Here is a 23,274-nt window from a genome sequence, read left to right on the forward strand (position 1 = left end):
GCTTGTTTTCTTTGGTGTCAGGAGCAAATATCACAAAGTGCCTGAGGCACTCCGCCACAACACCAAGTCTCTACCATAGCGTCTTGTGTGTAGAATGTTTCGTTTTTAGATTACACCAATAAATCTGACTCTAGACAGTCCCTTGTTTTTCATGTCAAAAAACATTCCACACCTCACTGACACACTGCACCGGTATAAGACACATAACTGGCCCTGATTCTTTAGTAAAAAGGTGACAAAATAACTTTTCACTCTTCCTCTCAAACATAGGCCATATTTCTTTTCAACATTTGTTATACGTGTTGTGTTTGTATGGCTGCTGGAACACTAATTTCCCTTTGGGGATGAATAAAGTAGTGCAGTATAGTATCTATCTATCTATCTATCTATCTATCTATCTATCTATATATTACCTGACTGGTATAGGGGGAGAATCAAGGCTGTGTCTGGCGTTCATCCTGAGAGCGGCCACTCTGTGGCTCAGCTCCCGGTGTCGGTGCTGCTCACTCGCATCTACCGCTGCCCATTGCCAAGACCCAGATGCCCACGTGGCTCCTCTTATCCGACAGAGACCTGACAACCCGGCCGGAGCTTGACCTTCTCCCCGTGTTTGCCTTATCACTCCACTACAACATCAGAGCCATGCTCGGGGAATTTTAATGACACCAGGGACTCTCTCGCAGCTAAGACTGTCTGTCCGTCATTCCAACACTGAATCCCAAATCCTTAAAGCCCCAAAACCTATTGCCTGTTGCTGGCACGCAAAAACCATTAGGGCCCTGGCTGCAATGCATGTCTGTCTGGTGCTCGACAGTTGAAACTGATTCTAAAAAGGTGGTGACTGGATGGGAGAGACTTAAATCCTGTGCATAGACTATTTCAGGCCAATAACTCAAACACGTGCCAATCACCAATCACTCAGTCACATGCAAGTCAACGTTCAGCGGCAGTGCAATTCGTTTTACAAGTAGGCAGACCGTATTGAGGATGTGAAATCTGGTCCATGGCCCAGCAGAATGTGAATATTTAGCTGTGTTTTGGAAGATGTCATTGAGGAGATGAAAGGTCAGAGTCTATTGAAAGCATTGATCTGGGGTCCTGATGGGGTTATTTTCTGTCTACTGATCTACAAGTGTGATTTTTTGTGAAAGCCTTCTGATAAATGAAAATGTTTTAAGTCAAGACATAGTCAAGTAAATCATGTGGATGTTTACATGAAAAATAACTTGTATTAAGTGAAGAAAAAAAATGTTAGATGATTTATTTTCCATTGATTGCTCTTGATTTGCAACAAATACTTGAAACATTGTCCACTTGATCTCATAAAGGTAGCCTAGTCGGCAATTCTGCCCAAATGGTTTATATATTTATTTTCAACAGCCAATCTAATTACACCCTTCCTTTCCTTGTTCCTGAAGCAACATGTTGTTAGACTGGAATAATGAATGGCTCGGTCCAAACTACTTAGCTTGTTTCCTATTTACAGAATCTGAACAGTGTAGGAACACCATTGTTTGTCGGAGAACACACATGAAACAGACAGCTACATGAGGGCCAATTAGTGATGACCATGGCCTGAGTCTAACAGAAAGTGTATTATATTAGAATCACAGACCTTTAACAAACATGCTTGGTTGTTCTGGAATTCCTTTGACATCAACACAAATTTTTGAATTCATCATTTTGAGAGCACTAGGACATAGTCCGGATGACTGTCTTCCTATGGTTTACATTTTAGTTTTGTTTTCTCGTGGGTTCACTGGTTTCCAGGGGCAGTTACACTTAATTTAGGGCTACCTGCATGCAGTAGCGGTCAGTTACTCATGTGAAGGTGTCTTGTTAGTTTGCCTACAGCGACTTGGCTAACCTCACTGCCTTAAAGCCCTGCAGGTCGGTTTATTATTACTCAGCTGGCTTGGCATATGCCTTTGTCTAATATGCCTCTTTAAGACTTGATGCATAGTTTGAGTCCACCTAAGGCTTAAGAGTGAAGCACAAAAACTTGTGCTTTCACTCGATTAATTTATGAATAATTGGGAATTATTGACTGAATAAGGAGGTTAAATGTGCTCTTGCTTTGCTAGAACTGAGAACCAGCAGAACAATCCATCTCTCCAGCAGAATGGTTTCAGGGGTTTCTCCACTGGGATGTAGAGAGAATTCATGCTTAGTGCACACACACAACCAGTTTCGGCTCGCCCATCCTTTGTACCACAAATCAACACATAATGTCTTGGCTTTGCTGGGAAATTAGCTCGTAATCGGTTTAGATAAATACAGTGCAAGATTCCAGAGAAACTTCCCGCTGAGTTTCCATTCAGACCAAGGGGAGAAGCTGCTTACTGTCATCACAATAATAAAACTGAGATTAGAGAGAAACTGGGGTCCCCAGAGCCTCTATGTGGCATTGTTTTTTCCCAAACATTTTCTAACAAATTAACTAAATCCATTTTTGTGCTATAAACAGGTTTATAATTGTTTGGGGAGGGAGTTTGTAAAAAGGGCAGAATGACTACTACTGACTTATGTCTTGGAAGACAAGACATCTTTGACTTCTGACACAGCATCTAGACATCTCCAAGACATGGGATTAGTGCTATCTTTCAATTTAGTAATGCAAATAAATCTAACTTTATACAAACATTACAGAGAGTCTATTCTATTAATTCTATCTCAGGGTCTGTTCTATCAATCCAGGTCTGTTCTTAACTATCCAAGTTTAATGGTCTGAGTTTACCACTGTGTCTGCACCAGCTGAAGTAGGTCATTATGTACAACACTGTTATGGTCCTACCATGGTAACTTCTTAACTATATCAATTTAAAACAAACTGTTCCTTAAAATATCAAACCTTTTCTGTGTTTTGTGTGTATGGACATTGATTCCGTTTGAAGATAATAACATAAATTCCATCATTGTATAATTATGGAAAAGGCTTTCTCAAAATTCCTGATTCCAATTCAGAGGGTGAATGAATACAAAAATGTCCCCACTCAACACAACGCCGTTTAACATTGCTATTACGGCTGTTTGACTGAGATCAGACACTGTCTCTGGTATACACCTAAATGTAGGCAATAGAAATGGCAGAGATGAGAAGGAATCCTCAGGCGATGAGGGAAAGATAATCGATACGTCAGTCTGTTAAATCACTGGCAGAGGCATGCTCAATCTCCCCCGCCTTGCTCCACCTTGAGATGCGCCGGGAATTTACAAGGAGAAATGCACGTGGAGAGGGAAGCACCGGCATGCGCGGGGAAACGGACCTATGGGCGCGACCGTAACCAGCCCCCGTCGTTTTACAAACATAATGGCACCGCCCGATCTTAAATGCATCAAATACGATGAAACAAGTAAAATAACTCCAGTTGCTATGGCATGCAATATAAGATATAATTGCAAGCCTATCATTATATCAACAGAGAATGGGTGTATTTTCTTTGCTACTGCTACTGTTTATTTGCAAAGGGGAGATTCCCAGAGCGCGTTTTTTGGACTTGGTAGGCAAGTCACAGGTGCTACGATTGCATTTGCCAACCGAGCAGGAAACTGTTCGCCACACCACTGAACCTCCCACCAGCCGCAATTGCTCGTTTTAGAACAGTACGAATGGGAGGTTAGGGTTTACGTCGTAATTCCAAAAAACATGTCTCAAGAGTTGCCGCGAGAAGGGTCGAGGTAGACGGGCTATGGACAAGTCTGTCTCCCACACTAGTGGTAATCATGCCCCTTGTGCACATGCTGAAAATACTGGGTATATTTCCTCATAACCACTTGTAGACTGCTTGTCTGTTGCCTCAGTGTTTACGTTTGGACAAACCAGCGGGATCCTGGTCACGCTCAATAATGCGCACAAAAAGATAAGAGATTAGCACTCATTTACGCACGCAGGCCCGCACGCGCTGTCGCCCGCGCACACCCTCTCTATACACACGTACACATAGAGGGAGAGAGAGAGAGACTAGCACGCTTTCTAATAAAAGCAGTAGCCGCGACGCGAACACGCACACACACAATGTGGGCTCGCCTTTCAAGGGTGCATGGATGAGAATGTAATGACCTTGTCTTTACCCGCCAGGATGGCCTAAAGTCACACTGACATGAACACTGATAACTACAAAGTAGCACAGGCAAGCATGTCAGAACAACAAGTGAACATTCACCATACAAGCAGGATACGAGCACTCTAGTGTAATAATTATTACTAGAGAAATGCACTTTCGGTATCGCTGGGGTCATTGCCGACACTGACACAATTAACATGGGATATCAACTAGTCATATTGCACTATTTTCAACGCTGTGCAATGCCACCAAGTATTGTCATTGCAAGAGCCATTGACCCCTGGCTTGTCTTGAAAGGGATGCAAAACATCTGTTCAGTTGTGGATACCGACAGACTCTTAGCTATTCAAGGGCGTTTTTACCTAACAAACCAAACAGTGAAGAAACAAAGTGGAAAAGCTGCGCGTGTGTCTTGTCCTTACCCTTGTTATCCTCGTCCTCGCGATTTAGATGCATGACTGTTCACTTTTTCACTTCAAGGTTGTTTGTAATTTATCTCCTCTCCAAAAATTCCCAGATTCTTTGAATAGTTTCGTGCCCGAGGATTGTGTTGCTTCTCCGCGAACGATCGACTGTGCGCGCGCGTGTCTGAGCGTCTTCAGCCAGTGTTTCGCTCGAGCAGGTAGTCAGTCAGTGATGTTGCTCTCTCCTCCTTCCCTCCTCCTCTTCCAGCTCCCTCCCTCTTTCCCTCCCTCACTCTCTCCCTTTTTGCTTTCCTTGTCTTATTCTCTTCAATCTCCACAGTCGATGCATGGGGGTTGTGAGAGGCAGCAAGGAGAGAGGTTTTGGTGAGGAGGGAAATGAGTGATGGGCAAGGGGCTTTCTCGTGTGTGATCGTCGGCAGCTGGAATCATCAGCTCATGTCCCCGCCAGATGATTGCACGAGCAATTGGTTCATTGGTTTGCCTTCATTGCAACGCGTGCCTCTCCCCCTACGCATCCATCTGGATCCCACTGTTCAATTGATCAGTCTGGTCGCCTCTCGAGCTGGCTGTCCTCATAACCACACAGTCTTCGTTTTCAGCACCCAGCCGTGTGGTCATTTCCTCATTCTAATTTGATATTTTCTGAAAGTCTGAGAGATTATATAAAACTCTCACTTGACATTTACTGACATTTGTCACAGTTTAGCCCAGAGGTCTCTCACTTGCTTGTTCAAGACTCACTGAATGGGCTAATAAAAATTTGTATTCAAAATAAGAGATGGAGATCTTTGTGGAAATATTTTCTCTGTCACTCTCAAGAGAAACAACTGTCAACAATAAACTGTCATCTGTGGGATGTTATTATTTGCCCCTGACAGACACATGCACACACAAGTCACCTCTAAAGTATTCAGAACAGCTTGTTAACACTCTTTGCTTCCAGGAAGTGTTTTAATGGAGAAAGGCCAACAAATGAACCCATAACCACTGTAAAAATAAAAAAGATATATTTTTAAGTTCTAAATATTTACCTTCCCAATTTTCTCTATGAGATAGCTTTGCCAATGCCAATATTCATATAGTTCTTCTTCTAATCATGGGCAGGGAGGCACAGCGTTGTTATTATTACCATCTGACCAGAAACAAAAGAGAAAGTTTTTGAAAGGCATAAAGTACAAACAATAGCCCAGGATAGCCACATCTCTGGCTATTTTTGTAACCTTCCTATCTTAGATAGCTTAACCTTGAGTGTTGTGTTCCTGTAGCCAATGACACCTCCATGAGATGGGAGATAATATGCTGGCGCTTAGAGCAACTGGCTGTGTGCCTCACCCTGTATCGCCGGACGCATTTGGCCTAAAGATATCACTTTCTCCTGCAGTCCAGTTATCAGTTGGACTGACTGTCTGATTTCTTCATCCCCACCCCACCCCTTTCCTCTCCCTTTTTATAGTGCCTTCTCACTTGTCTTACCTTCTGCCTGTCATTCCAGGTATATTACTTATGCAGATGCACAAATGTGTGTTTTTACAAACCTGGGTGGGTGATCTATCTTGCACACAAAGGAATGTCCTCCGGGTCATTTTCATAGACATTTTCCATATCTAAATGTAATGCCTATGCTATGCCTATGCTATGCCCCCCCCACACACACACACACACACTCACTCTCTCCTGCACCGCGTCTGAGTTGAATATTCATCAGTCCGCCTCGTTGTTGCCTCTGAGCTCAAGTCAACAAGCAGGCCTTTCATCTCCCACTGTTTTCCTGGGTGATCAAGCCTGAGAGCATGACTGATGCTAGAGCCTTGATCTAGCCACCTACCTACTCAAACCTCTAACATCAACAGTATAACCGTATCCCATGCTTAAACCAGCCCAATACATTAGACGAGTCTGTCGCATGTTTTTGCGAAGCTGGATAACAACAGATGAGAAAAACATCAATCATCCATCTCCACCCCTGGTAAAAAAAACATATATATATATATATATATATATGTATATATATATGCTACATGATAAACTGATCCTGTAGGTTGAATAGGTGTAATATAAGAGAAAATCTGCACACTGTCACCTTCTATTACCCCCATTACTTCCCAGAAGACAGAAGAACAAACAGTAACAAACATGTACAAACAGTACAAACAGTAACAAACATACAAGCTCAAACAGTTACAACACATATCTGCAAATTCCCCTGGCCCCACCAACCCATTAGTTTGCATCTAGGTTTCAAAGCAGCCCCTTTGGCATGACATGAAACATTTGCTTCATATAGGCAAAAATATATAATGAAATGACCAACATTCAAAACAGCCTATAAAGACTTCAGATGCAAAACCCTCTAAACACCACCTCTAAATAACAAAGGTGAATGAATGCTGTCTCCACAGATAGTATACGTTAATATTTTGTTGCTTCAAAAACCCGCTAAATACCACTCTCTTCCTGGTCTGAAATATCTATTTGTAGGTAAAAACCTATAGGAGCCTAATAAAAAATGCTCATTTAAAAGAAAAGTGGTCAGACGGATTTAGAAGGTTTTTGCATCTGAACTCTTTGTTTGCGCATGAGCCCTGAAACAGCCTATGGACGGCAGCATAGGGCAACATAGCGTTTGCAACCCTCTTATTCCTGCCTGCTTGTGAATCCTTGCCTTCCATGCATTGGCCTTCATTGTTTAACAGAGTCTGAAGAAATGTGGATGTTAATGCTCTCTTCGACGGAACCAAAACAGACCAAAAAAAGGTAGCCTACCTCTTGCCTTGGTAGGAACCAGTTGAAATCAATTCAAATGGCCATGGGGAATGAGAAGCTCTCTAAAAACAGCAAACTGGCAGGGATGCTTGGGAAAATAAGATGGATAGAGAGATCTAATGAGATGTGAGGAAAAGAGATGAGACTGGTCGTGACGAAAATTGATCGAAATGGCGCTGAGGACTATTTTGTGCCCTGGCCCTGGAGCCCCCATGCCTTTCGCCGTCTGCTCTGTGCCCGGCATGTGTAATAGGATCCAGGGCCTCAGTGCTCGCCCCTCCAGATACAATCACTCTTTTTCTGCTTCTTCTTTCTGCAATCAATGGGTTTATTCTCATGGCCTGATTTGCTTGAGTGGTTGGTGGCATGTCAGGGTGCCTGAAGTCTCACTGAATCTGTGCTCTTTTCTTTCTCTCACTCTTTCTCTTTTTCTCTCTCTCTCTCTCTCAGGCTCTCTCCTGTTAGTTGTTAGCTGAATACGCACACCAAGTCGACATATATTGACAGAATCAGTCCCTGAATAGATTGCCACCCTGGGACCATATCCAGCATTTGTTTTACAAATGAATTTATTCAACAGTTTTTCTTCAGAATAAGAAAATCACATTTAATGGATTTACATGTCTGAACAGGCAGCTGGAGAGCAAGGAGACAATGGCATTTATTGCTAAAGTAGGGTAGTTTGAGCCAATTCTAATACTGAAAAGTTTCAAGTGATCCATAATTTAATTTCAAAAAAATGTAGCATGGTGTAGCACAAATGAATGAACAGTCTACAAGAAAAAAAGGTCTTTCCTGCAGCAATGACGCATTGCTGCTCTCTGCTGGATAATTGTCAAAACTGCGGAAAACAGACCAGGTGTGCTGGTGCCAATCAATGTGTGGTCCAAATTATATATATATTTTTTTTCTTTTCTGAAATAATCATTATCCAGTTCTCCACACAGGTGAATGTGTATCATCTATTGTATTGAGGAAAATATGGGCCTAATTTGAAAGTAATAAGTATAAAGTAATTTATAAAGTAATGGAAAAACAAAAACACTGCCTCTAAGGTATATTTTTTTCCATCTAACTTCACCCAGGCAAATTACTTTGACCCACAAGTTGTTTGCTCAGAATGTAAAATTATGAATTTTGGAACTATGAGCTAATTTAATTGACCTTATTTAACATGCGGTATTAAATCCCCAGAGCAGAACACTTCCTAATTTGTGAATGAAAAATCAGCTTGCTCTGGTGGTCACAGCGGAGAATTTATTTGCCATATAGATTGGGAATGTGAACACCAGAGGGGAAAATCAAATGCTAATGCACTTTAGGTTTTCAAAGGCCTCTGCTCCTGTTTGAAACATCCACCAGTCAAGATGAGTTTGGCAAGTCGCTGACTCTAGAGCCTTGTTGCCCTGGTTACCACTGTCCAAAGGGCCACAGGCAGCCCCCTGGGAGTGGTTACCGGAGGAAACCATGATCTCATAACACCAACTGCACACAGAGCAAAGACAAAGAGAACTAAGCGGGGACTACACAGGCTGGTCTTTTCATTGAAGAATGATCAAAGTCAGACAAGCAGCAGTATTGTGTGCATTTATTTGAAGTATAGGACAAAGTGTCTTTCATTTTGAATATCACTACATTCATAGTTTTTAATGTTACTCAAACAATGAATGACCACTATCTTTCTCCACAAATAATCTTCTGAAACTCCAAATCTGCAGTATCTTCGCTAAAGCTGTACAAAACCCGGCTTAGAATATCAATATGAGAACAGAATCATTCATTGTCAATAAAAGACACATTTAAGTAACAAGAGACATGGCTCAAACCTGAACCGGCATTAGTCTACTATTAATAATTGATAATCCAATCTTCAACAGTCTACAAAAGTATTACCTGATACTAAATCCCTAATAGAATGACAGATTATGAAAAGCAATTGCATGCTATAGCCCTCTCTCTGAGTGATTCAAAATCAATCCATTCATAACACAGACACATGCATATACCTAGGCAATATACGTAAACCTTACTTACGGTGCATTCCCAAAGAGGCAACCCTGACAGACAGTAAAAAGCACAAACACTTATCCACAAGAGGATTTCATTTGTCACACGAGGTAAATTGCATCGGCTCAGTCATCTGGATTCCCTAATCTGCACTCTTTCAAAGCTGATCAAGAAGCGACATACACACAACAATACAAAGTTACATTTAACAGTAAACAATTTAAAAAGTTGGTAAGACTACATTAAGGAGAATAGCAATAATAAACAACAATATCAATTCAATCAATATCCTAATGAAAATAAATTATTATAATATACAAACCATAATGCATAAGAAAGGCTTAATAAACTAAGTTGAACAGGTATGCCTGTAGACCCCTCTTAAAAGAACCCAAAATTATTACAACATGTTAATGATTGATTAAAAGCATCATGGTCATGCTCTCTGTACAAATAATAAACATCTACTTTTTAGATTAGACATTTACTTTTTTGAACATGTTATTTAAAGCTGCATGGTTGTTTACCAAGGTGCATTGAAAAAAAGGGGCATTCAATACAAACCATAGTCAAATCAATTACTATTGCAATAATGCTTTACACACACTATAATAAAAAAGTCAGGTCAGCAACAGAAAGAGTCTGATCTGTTTTAAAGAAACGGTTTACATCCGATTATTTTCTGCCTGTGAATATTTTATCTAAGGTCTGATTCATAACAAAAATCACTGAATAGATCATAGGAGAAAATGTTTGCCCTTTTTGGCTTGAAGGAAGATGTTGCAGTTTATCCAAGGACTTTTGAACTTGTAGTCTACCTTACAGGGTCAGATTTACTGTGTGGACAAATGTCGATTTGTCAGTGTTCCCACTTACAAATCCCTTTTACACAGCCAAGGAAAGGTCAACAACAGTCTAGACTATAACAAAGATACAAGAAATAACAATCTGACTGAGTTCAGCATCATACTGTATCTCCATATGATGTGCAGAATGTCAATTTCTTGAACTACAAATCAGCCGAGGATGCTGTTGGAATGTGATTATGGGCCTCCGTCAGGCAGGAGGCAGTGGATGAGCTCACCCATTTCCAGGATGTAGACCACCTGAGTGATGCCAAATAGGGGCGCAATGATTAGAGCACGGCATATGCACCTTTCAGGAAGGCAGAGGGACCCTCATGATGTAAGATTTTCCTGATGTTGTGAAAGTTATACAGTATTATGAAAGAATGAAAAGGGGTAAAAACAGGGACAGTTGACAAAATGTCCAACCAGAGCCGGACAGTAACGGAGTACATTTACTTGAGTACAGTACTTAAGTACAATTTTGAGGGATCTGTACTTTACTCAAGTATCATTTTTGGGGAGTACTCATGACTTTACTCAAGTACATTTGAGGGGCATATATTGTACTCTTTACTCCGCTACATTTCTATCCATAACCGTGAGTACTTGTTACTACTTCTAAAAAAAAGGAAAAAAGAAAAATCTCGGAAACCCTCAAGTTGTTGTTTCCCTCTCAAACGTGATTGGATTGTGCAGGCACCACTGATTGGGACAGCATATCAGCAATCACCTTCAGCTTTCCGCCAAAGTCAACTCCATGGTCAGATTTAGATAAGAGATGAAACCATGGATGAAACAATGGATGAAGACGCGGCAGGTCCATCCCGGGAATGTGCCAACCCGTGGCTCCACCTCGCCAGACTATTTCAATTTTCTGAACAAGTTAATGATAGTTTTCGCTTCAAGTGTTTCAATTACAAAATAGAATTTTGCATTTGAAATACGTATTTTGAATACATGTATTAGAAATACTGCCCATCCCTGGCAACATTGTAAAAATATGAAAATTACTTGATTTTACTTTCAATTCCTTTTACATTCTCCAAGGTATTAACATTAACATTTTTCATAACTCCATGTAGGACGTTTCTGTACATAAATGTAAATAAGCACTGTGGCAGTAGTAATGCAATATTTAGAAAATGTAGGCTACTCTTGTACTCTTGATACTCAAGTACTTTTAAAAACAAGTACTTCAGTACTTTTACTTAAGTAGACATCTGACTGTTGTACTTTTACTTGTACTTGAGTAAAATTTAGCAAAGGGTATCTGTACTTTTACTCAAGTAATGAAGCTGTGTACTCTGTCAGCCTCTGCTAATGATACAATAACAACAACAAAAAAACAAACATCCACATCCATATCCATAATTGACTGTACATGTGCTATAATATTCCAACATATCAACATATACAAGAGCATTATGAGCTATATATTAACCCTTTAACTGGCACACCATGATAAAAGTGATGAAAATTGTATTTTTTTGTTTTATCTTGCTCTATTAGGCTGTAGTATGAAAAATCTGTGATTTTTTTTTCAAAGGACCCTCCCATTCAATTTCTATGAACCTCTACCAAACGGTTGAAGTGCCTGTTTATGGTAAAAGTCAGTTATCTGACTTTGGCATGAGATTATTGTGTTTTACTAAAAGAAAAAAAAATCCACAAAAAAGTGGTATTATCTTGTAGCCCTGGTCCCAGAGTTTAAGAAATATCATGTTAACAAGAAATAAACTCATTCCCACTGTACCTGCAGAGTGCAGACCACTTAAGTAAATTTACCATTGAAATTAATGGGATTCTATGGATTTAGGTGAAGAACGTGTACACATAATACATTTTGGTCTGTACCATGAAGAGAAAACTGATTTAACTATATAAACCACATATTTTCTGAAAACTTAGACCCTCAGGATGTGATCTAACATGACATGAGACATGTCCCACCCTCCTCATTAGTATGCAGCCCATGCATAACACATTGGGTATTGGTACAGTAAATCGGTATATGGCTGATACCTTTAGGTCTGAGCCATTTAGGAAAAACTGGTCCAACCATATAAACCATATATTTTCTGAAAGCTTAGACCCTCCGGATGTGATCTAACATGACATGACACATGTCCCACCCTCCTCATTAGTATGCAGCCCATGCATAACACATGGTTTATATAGCTGAATCGGTTTCCCCTTCATGGTACAGACCAAAATGTATTGAATTGCATTGAATTACTAGCTAATAAGCCTATTTGATATATTTCATGCATATGCATGCTTTTTAAACATATATATGTTGTGTTAACAGTAGTAGTATACATTTTAAAACAGTATATAATGGTTAATATAATTAATTCATGAACTTTGTTTTCTAGTATTATCTATACGGACCTCACTTTTACCAATGGCACATCCACCGTTTGGTAGAGCATGTTTTCAAACAATTATTTAACCATGAAAATATTTTTTTCTTAATGTAAGTTAATACATGCGTTATTCCTCTTCATTTTTACATAATAATGAAGAAAAAAAAGTCTTACCTTTAAAAACTTGGTAGATGTGACTCCACAAAATATGTCCGAAATCGCGTAAATTCATTTCTTAAATCGTGTATGATGAGAAGGTGTGGCCTTCAACATTACAGAGGTACTGAGCAAATATTTTGTGCTTAACATGTAGTAGGCTACTCAAGTGGTAGATATGGATCCATATGTTTAAACTCAAAACAGTTGGATTTTTTGGTAAGATATGGTGTCTTAAAGCAACACCAAAGAGGTTTTTGTACCTTAAAATAATGTTTCCAAAATCGTTTCAGTGGTTCATCAACTCGTAATAGGGTGAACGGCACTATTCTATACTGTGGGAGACTTCGGTTCCAGACTACCCAAAGCAGCTTGGTCCCGTGTCTGTGCAATCACCCTCCAATGGGCCTCTGTGAATCACACACCAGCATCAGTCCAGCATCATCAACATGGGACAAGATGGAATAGCATGGCATGGTGAGAATATCAGCTGGTCTCCCTCTCACCTATTCGACCAGCATCCTGTAGCTGAATCTTCAGCATCTCCATTGGGGTGGTAACGATGACCTGTAGCGTGGCATTTACACTGATATAACTTTCTGCACAGCTGTAACCAGGGTTCTGTGTTCATCATTGCAGATAATGAGGACACTGGCACCAGGATTGGACTAGTTTCGCCGAATAGCCATCTGGCGCTGCAGTGTTGCTCAGAGCCACATGGGGGCAATAAGGAAACACGGTATCATAACTCACCTGGCAGGTACCTGCTCCACAGCCCGCCAGCATCTCTCGCAGCAAAGTTAGTTTCTGGCTGTGGGGGGTGTCGAGGTCACATGAGGAAACATACTTTACAACTCTATTAGAGAGAGAGGGAGAGAGATATGTATGGAAGCATATGTGTAGCTTAATTCAAATGAGAATGCAATCTGCAATTCAAAAAGACATTACATTATGCAATTGCCAATTCATTATGTAATTTAATATTGCAATTTTCAATAAACTCCAACAAATTGTATTTTAATCTGCAAAGGGACAATGCAATCCTAAAATCAATTTGAATAATTTTGGTTAAAAAATAGAATAAACATGGATTGAATTGCATTCCATTTTGCCATGGTACTTCAGTCTCAAAATTCAAATGGCAATTCATTTTGCATTTCAATTTTCAATATTCAGTTTCATCATTTAACTGTCAATTCGTTTTACAATTCGTAGGATTGCATTTTGAAAACATATTTGGCAAAACTGACAATGCCAGCCTGAAAACAATTTGGATTATTTTGGGCAAAACGATTTGTCATCGTTTTGAGGCATTTTATTCAAATGGAAAAGAAATAGCGCCCCCCATGATTGCATTGCACTTTGCCACGCTCTTTGTGTTGCAAAATTCAAATGGGAATCTCGATCTGCAATCTGTCAAGTCACTCATCAAGGCGGGAACTAGGCTATGTCACTTCCGTGTTTGCCCAAAATAATCCAATGGCAAAATGGAATGCAATTCAATCCATGTTTATTCTATTTTTTAACCAAAATTATTCAAATTGATTTTAGGATTGCATTGTCACTTTGCAGATTAAAATACAATTTGTTGTAAATTATTGAAATTGAAATTGCAATATTAAATTCCATAATGAATTGGCAATTGCATAATGTAATGTCTTTTTGAATTGCATATTGCAGATTGCATTCTCATTTGAATTAAGCTTCCATACCAAACACTGCTTGACGTTCATGGGTAGTGGATATAAAGTCCTTCATGAGGGCTTTGATGTCTAAAGCATTCAGGATAGCATATCCGAGTGCACATTCATGAGGGACAGGTGTGTGAGTCGTTTCTGTGTCATTGTGGACCTCAACCATGTTTTCAATCTTCTCAGATTGGAGAAAGAACGCTCTGAGGAGGCCACTGAAACAGGCATTCAAAGACACAGATGAATAAGTTTATCCACCTCGCTAAAGAGAGCTCTCGTTTGTGGATGGAGCTTACTCAATATCGATGCCACACCTTTCACCGTGGTGCACCGAGACTCCCCGGTAACACTATGCATTATTTTAAGATGGAGATCGAGGCGGCCCGTGTCCAGCTCCTTGGGAAGCTGAAGGGTGTCCAAGTCAACCGGGCATCCACATGCTGCCACTATGACCGCCCTCTCTCGATTCGCTGCTAGTATCATGGTGTCTTGGTTAAACCGTCTTTCCAGTTCTGATGACACTAAATCGACAGCCTGATAGAACTCACGTCTCCAAGTCAGAATGGATGCGCTAGGCGCAAGTGCCTCTGGCTCCGTAGTTTGGCGAAGGCGGGCAGGGGTTCTGCTCTCTTTCCCAGTGGTGTTAGGCATCCTCAGGTCATTTGTCGCAGCATATACGTTCACTTTATCAAGCATCTTCTCCACATTTTCGTCACGTCGAAGTGCCACTATCCGCTGTTTGAGCACATTTGCACATTCAAGTGCACTGAGTGCCGTTATGCTTGAGCTCTGCAACCTTCTAGCCACTGCCTCGCAGGGTTCGAACAGTGCTTGGCAGCTGAGCAGCCCAAACAGTGTCCTGCCGTTTCGGGCCTGCTTACACAGCCCCACAATCTTTGACCTGGTGTCTCCCCTCGTCCCCTTGTCATCTTTTAGCGCAGTCAGTGTGGCCAAAAGAGCGCTGTACGAGGTCAATATGCAGCTTATAGCTATGGCACGAACACACCACCTTGTCGGGCACAGGCCTAAGATATTCACAGCAACCTCATCACCAGCAAAAAGCGACTCGAACAACGCTTTGCGTTTCGCCGACTCTCCGATAACTGTCGCAACGTTGCGCACAAAGTTCAAAGTATCCGCAACAAGGCTTACTTCTCCAGCAACTTCCTGGAGAACCAGGTCAAGTGCATGATTGCTACAATGCACATACATGGACTGAGGGCACAGCTCTTTCAGTCGGGCCTGGACTCCAGTGATAGTACAACGGCTAAGGCCAGATTTTTACCTGAATCATTCAGTTTTTGCAGAAAGCACGAAACTTGGTATAGTACTACCCCTAGTGATCAAAAATTTAAATGGACCCCAACACATAGCGCCCCCTAGTGGCCCCTATCGTGACTTCAAATATGGCCACCAAAATATGCCCTTTTTTCTACATATATAATGCTATGCTGCTTTTAACACATAATATGACGTGTCTATAGCCATCTTTCAGCATTATGAAATACATGAGACAATCATGCATAATTAAAATGGCAGACATGTTGGATTTTAAGGAAGTAGCCATACATTCTGACACTGAGTCAAAAACTGGGCTGCATTTAGGCTATGTGTGAAGTTTCGACTGTGTAACTAAACCCTGCACTTGCCTGGGCTCAATCCTTCTAATTTGCCCCCTAGAGCTGGCATGCTAGCAAGGAGGCTAAAACCCATGGATGCTAGCGACTGTCAAGGCCTTTAAAGAAACATATGCTGCCTTTTGGGAAATTAGCTATTTTGTTTTTAGCGCACGTGGAAAACTTAATTAAAAAAAAAAATTACACGCACATGTTGAATGAAATTTGACTTGTGCTGCAATTAGTAAATCAATATACAATTAAGACAATAAAGAGACCAAAATGTGTTAATTTATGTTGCCTAACAAAACCTATACAACAGAAAACGTTCGTCTTAACACATAGATTTGCAATTGCAAACTCTACCGAAAATATTTGTAGCCTATGTGGTCGTCCTCACATTATCTGTCATTTACTTGGGCTACAGCGTAAAACTTTATCAGATGACCAGTCGGCTAAAAATGCTTAGTTGTTTGATGCTGTATGAGACATTTTACTGCACAACAAAATGATTACACGTTGGGCTTAGAGGGCAAACTGTACGATTTTACTTGATCTGTATGACAATAAAGAGACCAAACTCCCACTTCCCACAGCTATGCATACAAAGATGGTCCAAAGATAGTTCAAGAAGTAACAGTGTGGGTTTGTGAACAATCATAACTTTCCAAAACATTTGCCAAAGATCTAATGATATATTTTCTTCCTGAAATAAACAAGGACTCTGTTTTGTTGTGGCTCTCATTTCTAAGCTTTTAAAAAATTTGGTCAATACTGTAACTTCATATTACAATGATTAAAATCAATGACTGTAGATGGACATAGTGGCTGTATATACAGTCATTGCTTAAAACTAGATGTACCGCATAGCGGTACAAAATATGACCGCCGCTCAGTCCTGTACATCCATTCCGCGAAAATAAATCACACTTCAATTTGTCTCCATCTTTTACTCCATCCCCCACTCTTGAAACTTTTGTGTATGCTTGTTTGGCATGCCTGAGTGGTGTGTAGCGGCTGCACAGAAAGTAGCCTACTGGTGCTGAAAAGGTGAATAGATTGTAGAATAGCCAAAGAAGATGTAGCATTGTTATAAAACCTTTAAAATCTCTAAACAATCACAAGTAGGGCAGGTCATCACAGTTCATCCATTGCAACTGGATTGATGAAAGGTCACTTACACCTGTAGGCTACATTGTATTTGGGAAAAGCAAAAGGTATCAGCATAATGTTATTTATTTATTTATTTATTTATTTTTTATGTATTTATAAACAAAAACATCTCTGTCAGTTCCATGCCGTTTTCAACAGCTATCAAAAACAAAGGTCATTTTTGGATGGATGGATTTTTTGTGAATGTTTCTTCTTCTACATAAGATTTTAGTCATCTTTAGTTCATGTAATACTTTATTGTCAATGCACAAATTAAGTAACAGTAGTCTGAAACGTTATTGTTAATGCACAAATTAAGTAACAGTAGTCTGAAACGAAATGCTGTTTTACATCTAACCAGTGGTGCAAATAACTGACATGTCCAAATGGGCCTTGATGAAATGCGTCGCTAGACTGTTCATACACATTTTAACGGGCCAAAGTTGAAGAGCTTTTGTCCGTTATTGTTCGTGCAAATATAGGCCGATTCATGTTCCCTTGCATTGTGTAACTGAGGTCCATGGCTAGTCTGGCTTTCATCAGACCAAGCTCAATCTTTTAAGAAATCAAAAAATAAATAGCAGGCAGATCAGGCTGGGTTTACCCAGCCTAGTCCATAGGCACCCGATATTGTTTAATTTTCAGATTGAGTATACACGCTCTGGCTATTCTAAATGCAAAAATGCATTAGGGAGTTATGACAAAACTGTAACTAACAAACTAGATCCTAATAGAAAGCTGTTAGCTTCCCTAAGCTACAGGTAGGATTATAAGGTAGGCCTATTTACAACATAAATTGTCAATAGGCTATGATGGCGACACAAATAAAATCTCCTTTGGAAACCAATGGCTTACGATTTACAGTATCAAGCGGACTTAAACTGCCATATCGTGGCGAAAAGTTGTAATAACATTCACGCAGCTCCACGAGTCAAGGAAAGCGCGAATGAAGTAGCCACTTCTAAATGGGACCCACTACACAGTAGCTTAAGGTGTGTTGCTAAAGCAGCCATAATGAAATTAAGGTGTCATTGTTTGGATACTTCACACACACGTGCTTTTTAATTTCACAGACTACAACTACCAAGCTGGAATCAAAGCACATCGATTCCCCTCTCACACCCTGCACACACTTAAAACAAAATAAACAGGCGTCTCAGTCTCACGCATGTATAGGCAAAACTGTATCAGACCGGTGTAACGTTGGTAAATCTTCCATTGCACAGAATGATTTTGTAGCACGTGCAATAAATGACAGTCGAAAGATACAAACAGTGCTGCTATCAATTTGCTTGGTATAACCGCATTTATAGTTTTCTACAAATGCAATCAATCAAATGGGCCTCCATCACTCAACCAACGCTAACGGTAACATTACCTAGGTCCTTATTGATATTACAAGATTAACGTACCTGCAGTAAAAACCAAGCATGTCCGATAAACATCCTCACTTCATCCTCACTTACACTTCATGTGAACATCGTCCTGTCCTTATTAGATGTTCGCTGCGGTAAATTACAGTCCTTGTAGGAAGTGTCCATTATTTTTCCAACCCACTTTTAACTTCCAACAAAATTACGTCTCACTGCAACGATGCGCCATCTAGTGGACAAACGACTACTTATCGCCAATACTGAAAATGCAGCCATGATGATGATGATGATGAATATTTTGGCTTTCTTTTGATCCTATTGAATTTGTAATTATGTATCGGCCGTTCTAATACCGATAGTATGTGGGTGCCTGTGTGTGTGCATGTTTATATGTGTGCACCACCATTTACAGGCCAATGAGTGTACAGTCACTAAATGTACACATAACCTAATTTTTTTAGCCCCCCCCCATGGATGAAATTCTACGAAACTGGGCATACCCCCAGACCCCCAGAGAATGCCAGGTCAAACATAAAATTTGGTGCAGTTCTGAACATCTTAACTGAAGATAGGGGCGATTAAAGCAGAATAATATTGCATTTTCATTTTTTACCGGGGGCAAATCACAAATGAGTGATTATGAGCCAGGTTGATGTGGGCCCTTGAGACCAACATACCATAAAAGATTCACAGAGAACTGTGTCTACCCTACCCTCCTTTCGGGGGGTCCAGTCCAGCGGGGGGGCTGCAGATGAAAACGAAAAATGACGGTTCCATGCTATCCATGTGGGGGTACATGCCCACCAAGTTTTGTGTACCCCGGTCTTTCAGTGTCCCGAATCCTTGTTGGTGTATGCGTCACTAAATGTACACATAAATTATTTTATTGTAAGGCCCCCCATGAACGAAAGTACACAAAACTTGGCATGCATTCAGAGGGTGTCATAATAATCCTACACTTTTAATTTCTTGCAGTTTTGACCTTGTCAGCCAGAGATATTGAGATGAAAACCTAATTTATTGCTTTTTAATTTTTAACTAGGTGGCGCTATACATGAAATAAGTGGTAATGGGATGGGTTGACATGCCCCCTTAAGACCAACATACAAAAAAAAGGTGGACCTCCTAGGCCCTACGGTTCTCGAGATATTCACAGAAAACTGTCTCCGGCCACCTACAGGCCAGTTGGTGTATAGTAACATAAATTAATTTATTGTGTGGCCCCCCATGAACGGAATTCCACAAAACTTGGCGTGCATTTAGAGGGTGTCATAATGATCCTACACTTCCAATTTCGTGCAGTTTTGACTATGTTAGGTCACAGATACCTTCAATTACACCACCTCATTTTTTACTTTTTTTGTGTTTAACTAGGTGGCGCTATACATGAAATGAGTGGTTATGGAATGGGTTGACATGGCCCCTTGAGATCAACATACAAACAAAAAATGGTCCTCCTAAACCCTACGGTTTTCGAGATATTCACAGAAAACTGTGTCTGCCCTACCCTCCTTTCGGGGGTCCAATTCAGCGGGGGGGCTACAGATCAAAACGAAAAACGATGGTTCCATGCTATCCATGTGGGGTTACATGTCCACCAAGTTTCGTGTACCCCGGTCTTTCAGTGTCGGGAATCATTGACGGAAATTTGGGCATGCGAAAAAAAAAAAGAAAAAAAAAAAAATCTGACTAAACCTATATGACCGCCGCTTCGCTGCGCGGCGGTCATAATAAATTGTGTCGCTACAGGATTAATCCTTTACAGCATAGTGTAGTGTCACATACCCATCCCTGGAAAGTTGTTGTCGAATTAAATCATTAGCAGCAAGCTGGTTGGAAAACAAACCTTTTTTTCACAATCACAGCTGAATGTTCAGGATTTTGTTGTGTGTGTGTGTGTGTGTCGTCAGATTATGTTTAGAGGAATAGTGGTATAATAGTGACAGAATGCTTTGAATTCTATTTGCTCAAACCTACCTCTGTACATACCAAAGTAGCCTTCTGAGCGAATGGTTTTGATAAGGCAATCTGACCTAAGAGGCATGATGGTAGAAAATATTTTCAGCAGAGTAAAACAGAAGATCACAATATTACTTTCTCTCTGTAGCCTACCATGCAGCATGATACAGCGGCACATCAGCATTCTAACCCAAAACAATAAACAAGCATGTTGATTAAGTCCATGAAACTGTTAAATGGAAGAAAATACTTTAACTGTTGACAAATGACAATTGAATGACAGGATATGTCTCTAACAAATGCTTGATTTTATAGGTGACAAATCATAAACATTTTGTAGGAAGCATTATAGTCAAAACTATTCCAGTAAGATGAATATGTAATTTCCTGTCAGAACTGTCAGAACATGCCTAAAACACAGATGAGCACATTTTCCCTGCATGCTTCCTGGTTAGATGTGCATTGCATTCCAAGTTACACTGTCAATGTGAGTGTTTTAAATACACAGAAAAGCAATGTGGTCTGTAATTCAAGAAATTCATTTTGCAATATAACCTGCAAATTGCTCTTAATAAATACCTTAATACATGCCATAAGAATTGGTAGTGATATTTGCCCTTCAGTTTCAGTGATTTTTTAAAATCTATTCTATGAATTCCTCTGATACCAAATATCCTTAGCTCCAAAGGTAAAATAGACATTTGATTAAATGTAATTTTCATTCAATTTCATCAATTTTCAAGAATGTCATGTCATTTCTAAGAGCTTTGAACAGCCTGCAATCCAGTTGGCTGAGTTGGCCATAGGAGGGGTTTCTATTGTCATTACTATGATGGTTAGCAGTCCAATTAGTTGATACTGTTATGAGCTAATACGTCTGGATGTTGGCACACTTGGATACATTAAATTAAAGATGTTTACAGTACTCTTCATAATGTTGATTTCTGACTATTGAGATTTTGCCCACATGCTCCTGTAGAGACGAAACCCATTTTGTTGGTTCTGGAGCATAGTCTTGGCCAAGTCTATGGGAAATACACAAGTATAACTCCAATCAATCCAGCAATCCCCCCATTTATTAGCTTGGCAGGCAAACTGAGATAGAGAGAAATGGAAAAATGTGTAAATACTGGCATAAATCAACCATAGAAAACACAATAAAAACATATAAAGTAAAGTAGTAAACTTTGTGAAAAAGACTACCTGATTGTGTTGTCAGCCATCAGTTTAACTCAAGCAAAGCTCCCCAGAAGCTGTCAGTTAGTCAACCTGACAACCAGTACACCAAGTTTGTGTCAGTTCTTATCTGATCTTCTTTATAGCAAACATACAGCAGTTGTTGCAGTGTTGAGAGAATACACGTGTGTGAAATCTAGTCTAAGAAAAGTAATAAAATGAAATAAGAAACACAAACACAACATCAAAAGCTGGTTAGGATGTAAAACAAATGGTAATCGGTGTGTGAGAGTCTACATTTTATTTCGGATCCTCTCATGGTTAACCTAAAAGAATTTTGAGAAAACATTGGCATCATTAACAGGATCTGAGTTGTTTACAGTTTATCTACTTTAATTTGATCTGGAAATCTCATTTCTCTGTGTCATTACTGTCTTCTATTGCCTCTTTGAGGCAGGGAATCTGAGGTGAATTGGGTATTAGAGCCTCTTTATGTTCCATGAGCCCTGTAAAATGACCCATCGATTAAAAAGAGGGAAATTACACACGCTCTCGCCCCACCCTTTGTCTCATCTTGCAATTCTACCCCTCTACGGCTCCTTTCTTAATCTCCCAATATTGAGATTCATGTCCTTTGTTTGTAAGTGTTTGTGGTTATATTGCACAACAATGGTTCTGTTTGTTTGTACACCCCTAACAACAAGAGTTCAGTGTAAGATATGAAATGGTAAGGAGCAGCACATCGATGAAAATAAATCTCTTAATGATAATAATAAAATGTGGCTAACATATTAGCCCTGCTTCACACAAATATGCAGCATCTTAAACACAACCAATATCATGAATCTTAAACACACACTGGTACAACCACAGCCGCCAACTCTTCCCAGGCCCTAAACTAGTGCTTTAATTACCATGGTAACCAACCATTGAGAAAAAGCAAAAATTGTGATAACCTACTTTGAACATGTGCACTCATAAATAAACAGGCTATAAGAAAAAATACATAAACTGAATCTACCACTCAACCGCAGACTACACAACTGAAAATATTATAGGCCAAATTGCTCTACTATCAAAATATAGAACGTAGCCTACACCATATTTCTGTGATAGCTGTTTGAGTGATATATGAGCTCTCTATTCTCTCTAAATCCCATTTCCCAGACCTAACTCATTACGCGAGTGTGAGTGAGTGTAGGTTTTCTGTGTCCAAATAGTAATAACATTGAAACGAGATTTTTTTCATTTATGCATTGGCTAAAATGATTAAATGATAATACAGTGAACATACAGAACCATTTTATTTGACTGAGTTTTACATATTGACTGCATCAATTGATGCTGAAAAAGAGAAGGCCTTAGTGATCATAGTCATACATCAGTCATGAAAAGAAATCAAAATAATTCCAAATGCTAAAAATGGGACAGGTGTTTTGCCCCGATTTGTATGGCAATGCATTGTGTCTGCATTGGAATGCACCATGTTGAATGATGTGCACTGCTTACTGCATGGAAATCACGTTGGTTGGTTGATAAATTTACAACATAAATACGTTTCTGTATTTTAATCATTTTCACAAACAGTATGGGTTAAATCAATGGATCTCTCTCTGTTCTCTTTTATACAGTTAAGTTATAAGGGAGCAGTTTTGGACTCTGCTTTCATTGGTTGGCT

At 39.9% G+C, this 23,274-nt stretch overlaps 2 protein-coding genes across 3 annotated transcripts in view; both read right to left on the bottom strand.

Annotated features, from left to right (window-relative positions):
- The window catches only part of syt7b (synaptotagmin VIIb), a 79,104-nt gene extending 74,381 nt beyond the window's left edge, over nt 1–4,723 (bottom strand). The window contains exon 1 of one of the 2 annotated variants that reach the window (XM_048262353.1): nt 4,487–4,723. In XM_048262353.1, the coding sequence (XP_048118310.1) occupies nt 4,487–4,520 (34 nt within the window). In that variant the 5' untranslated portion in view covers nt 4,521–4,723. The remainder of the gene's footprint in view (nt 1–4,486) is intronic. The other variant, XM_048262354.1, reaches the window with a different exon arrangement.
- Nucleotides 4,724–10,086: 5,363 nt separating this feature from the next.
- Nucleotides 10,087–21,643, bottom strand: slc25a22b (solute carrier family 25 member 22b). The gene is given in 10 exon segments (XM_048263712.1): nt 10,087–10,409; nt 10,412–10,455; nt 11,731–11,755; nt 13,136–13,196; nt 13,383–13,440; nt 15,473–15,515; nt 20,439–20,494; nt 21,388–21,464; nt 21,467–21,515; nt 21,624–21,643. Coding segments are annotated over 10 exon segments (540 nt in total). The 3' UTR covers nt 10,087–10,302.
- Nucleotides 21,644–23,274: the final 1,631 nt, after the last annotated feature.

The sequence above is a fragment of the Alosa alosa genome, chromosome 14 (genome assembly GCF_017589495.1).
Source record: "Alosa alosa isolate M-15738 ecotype Scorff River chromosome 14, AALO_Geno_1.1, whole genome shotgun sequence".
NCBI lineage: Eukaryota > Metazoa > Chordata > Actinopteri > Clupeiformes > Clupeidae > Alosa > Alosa alosa.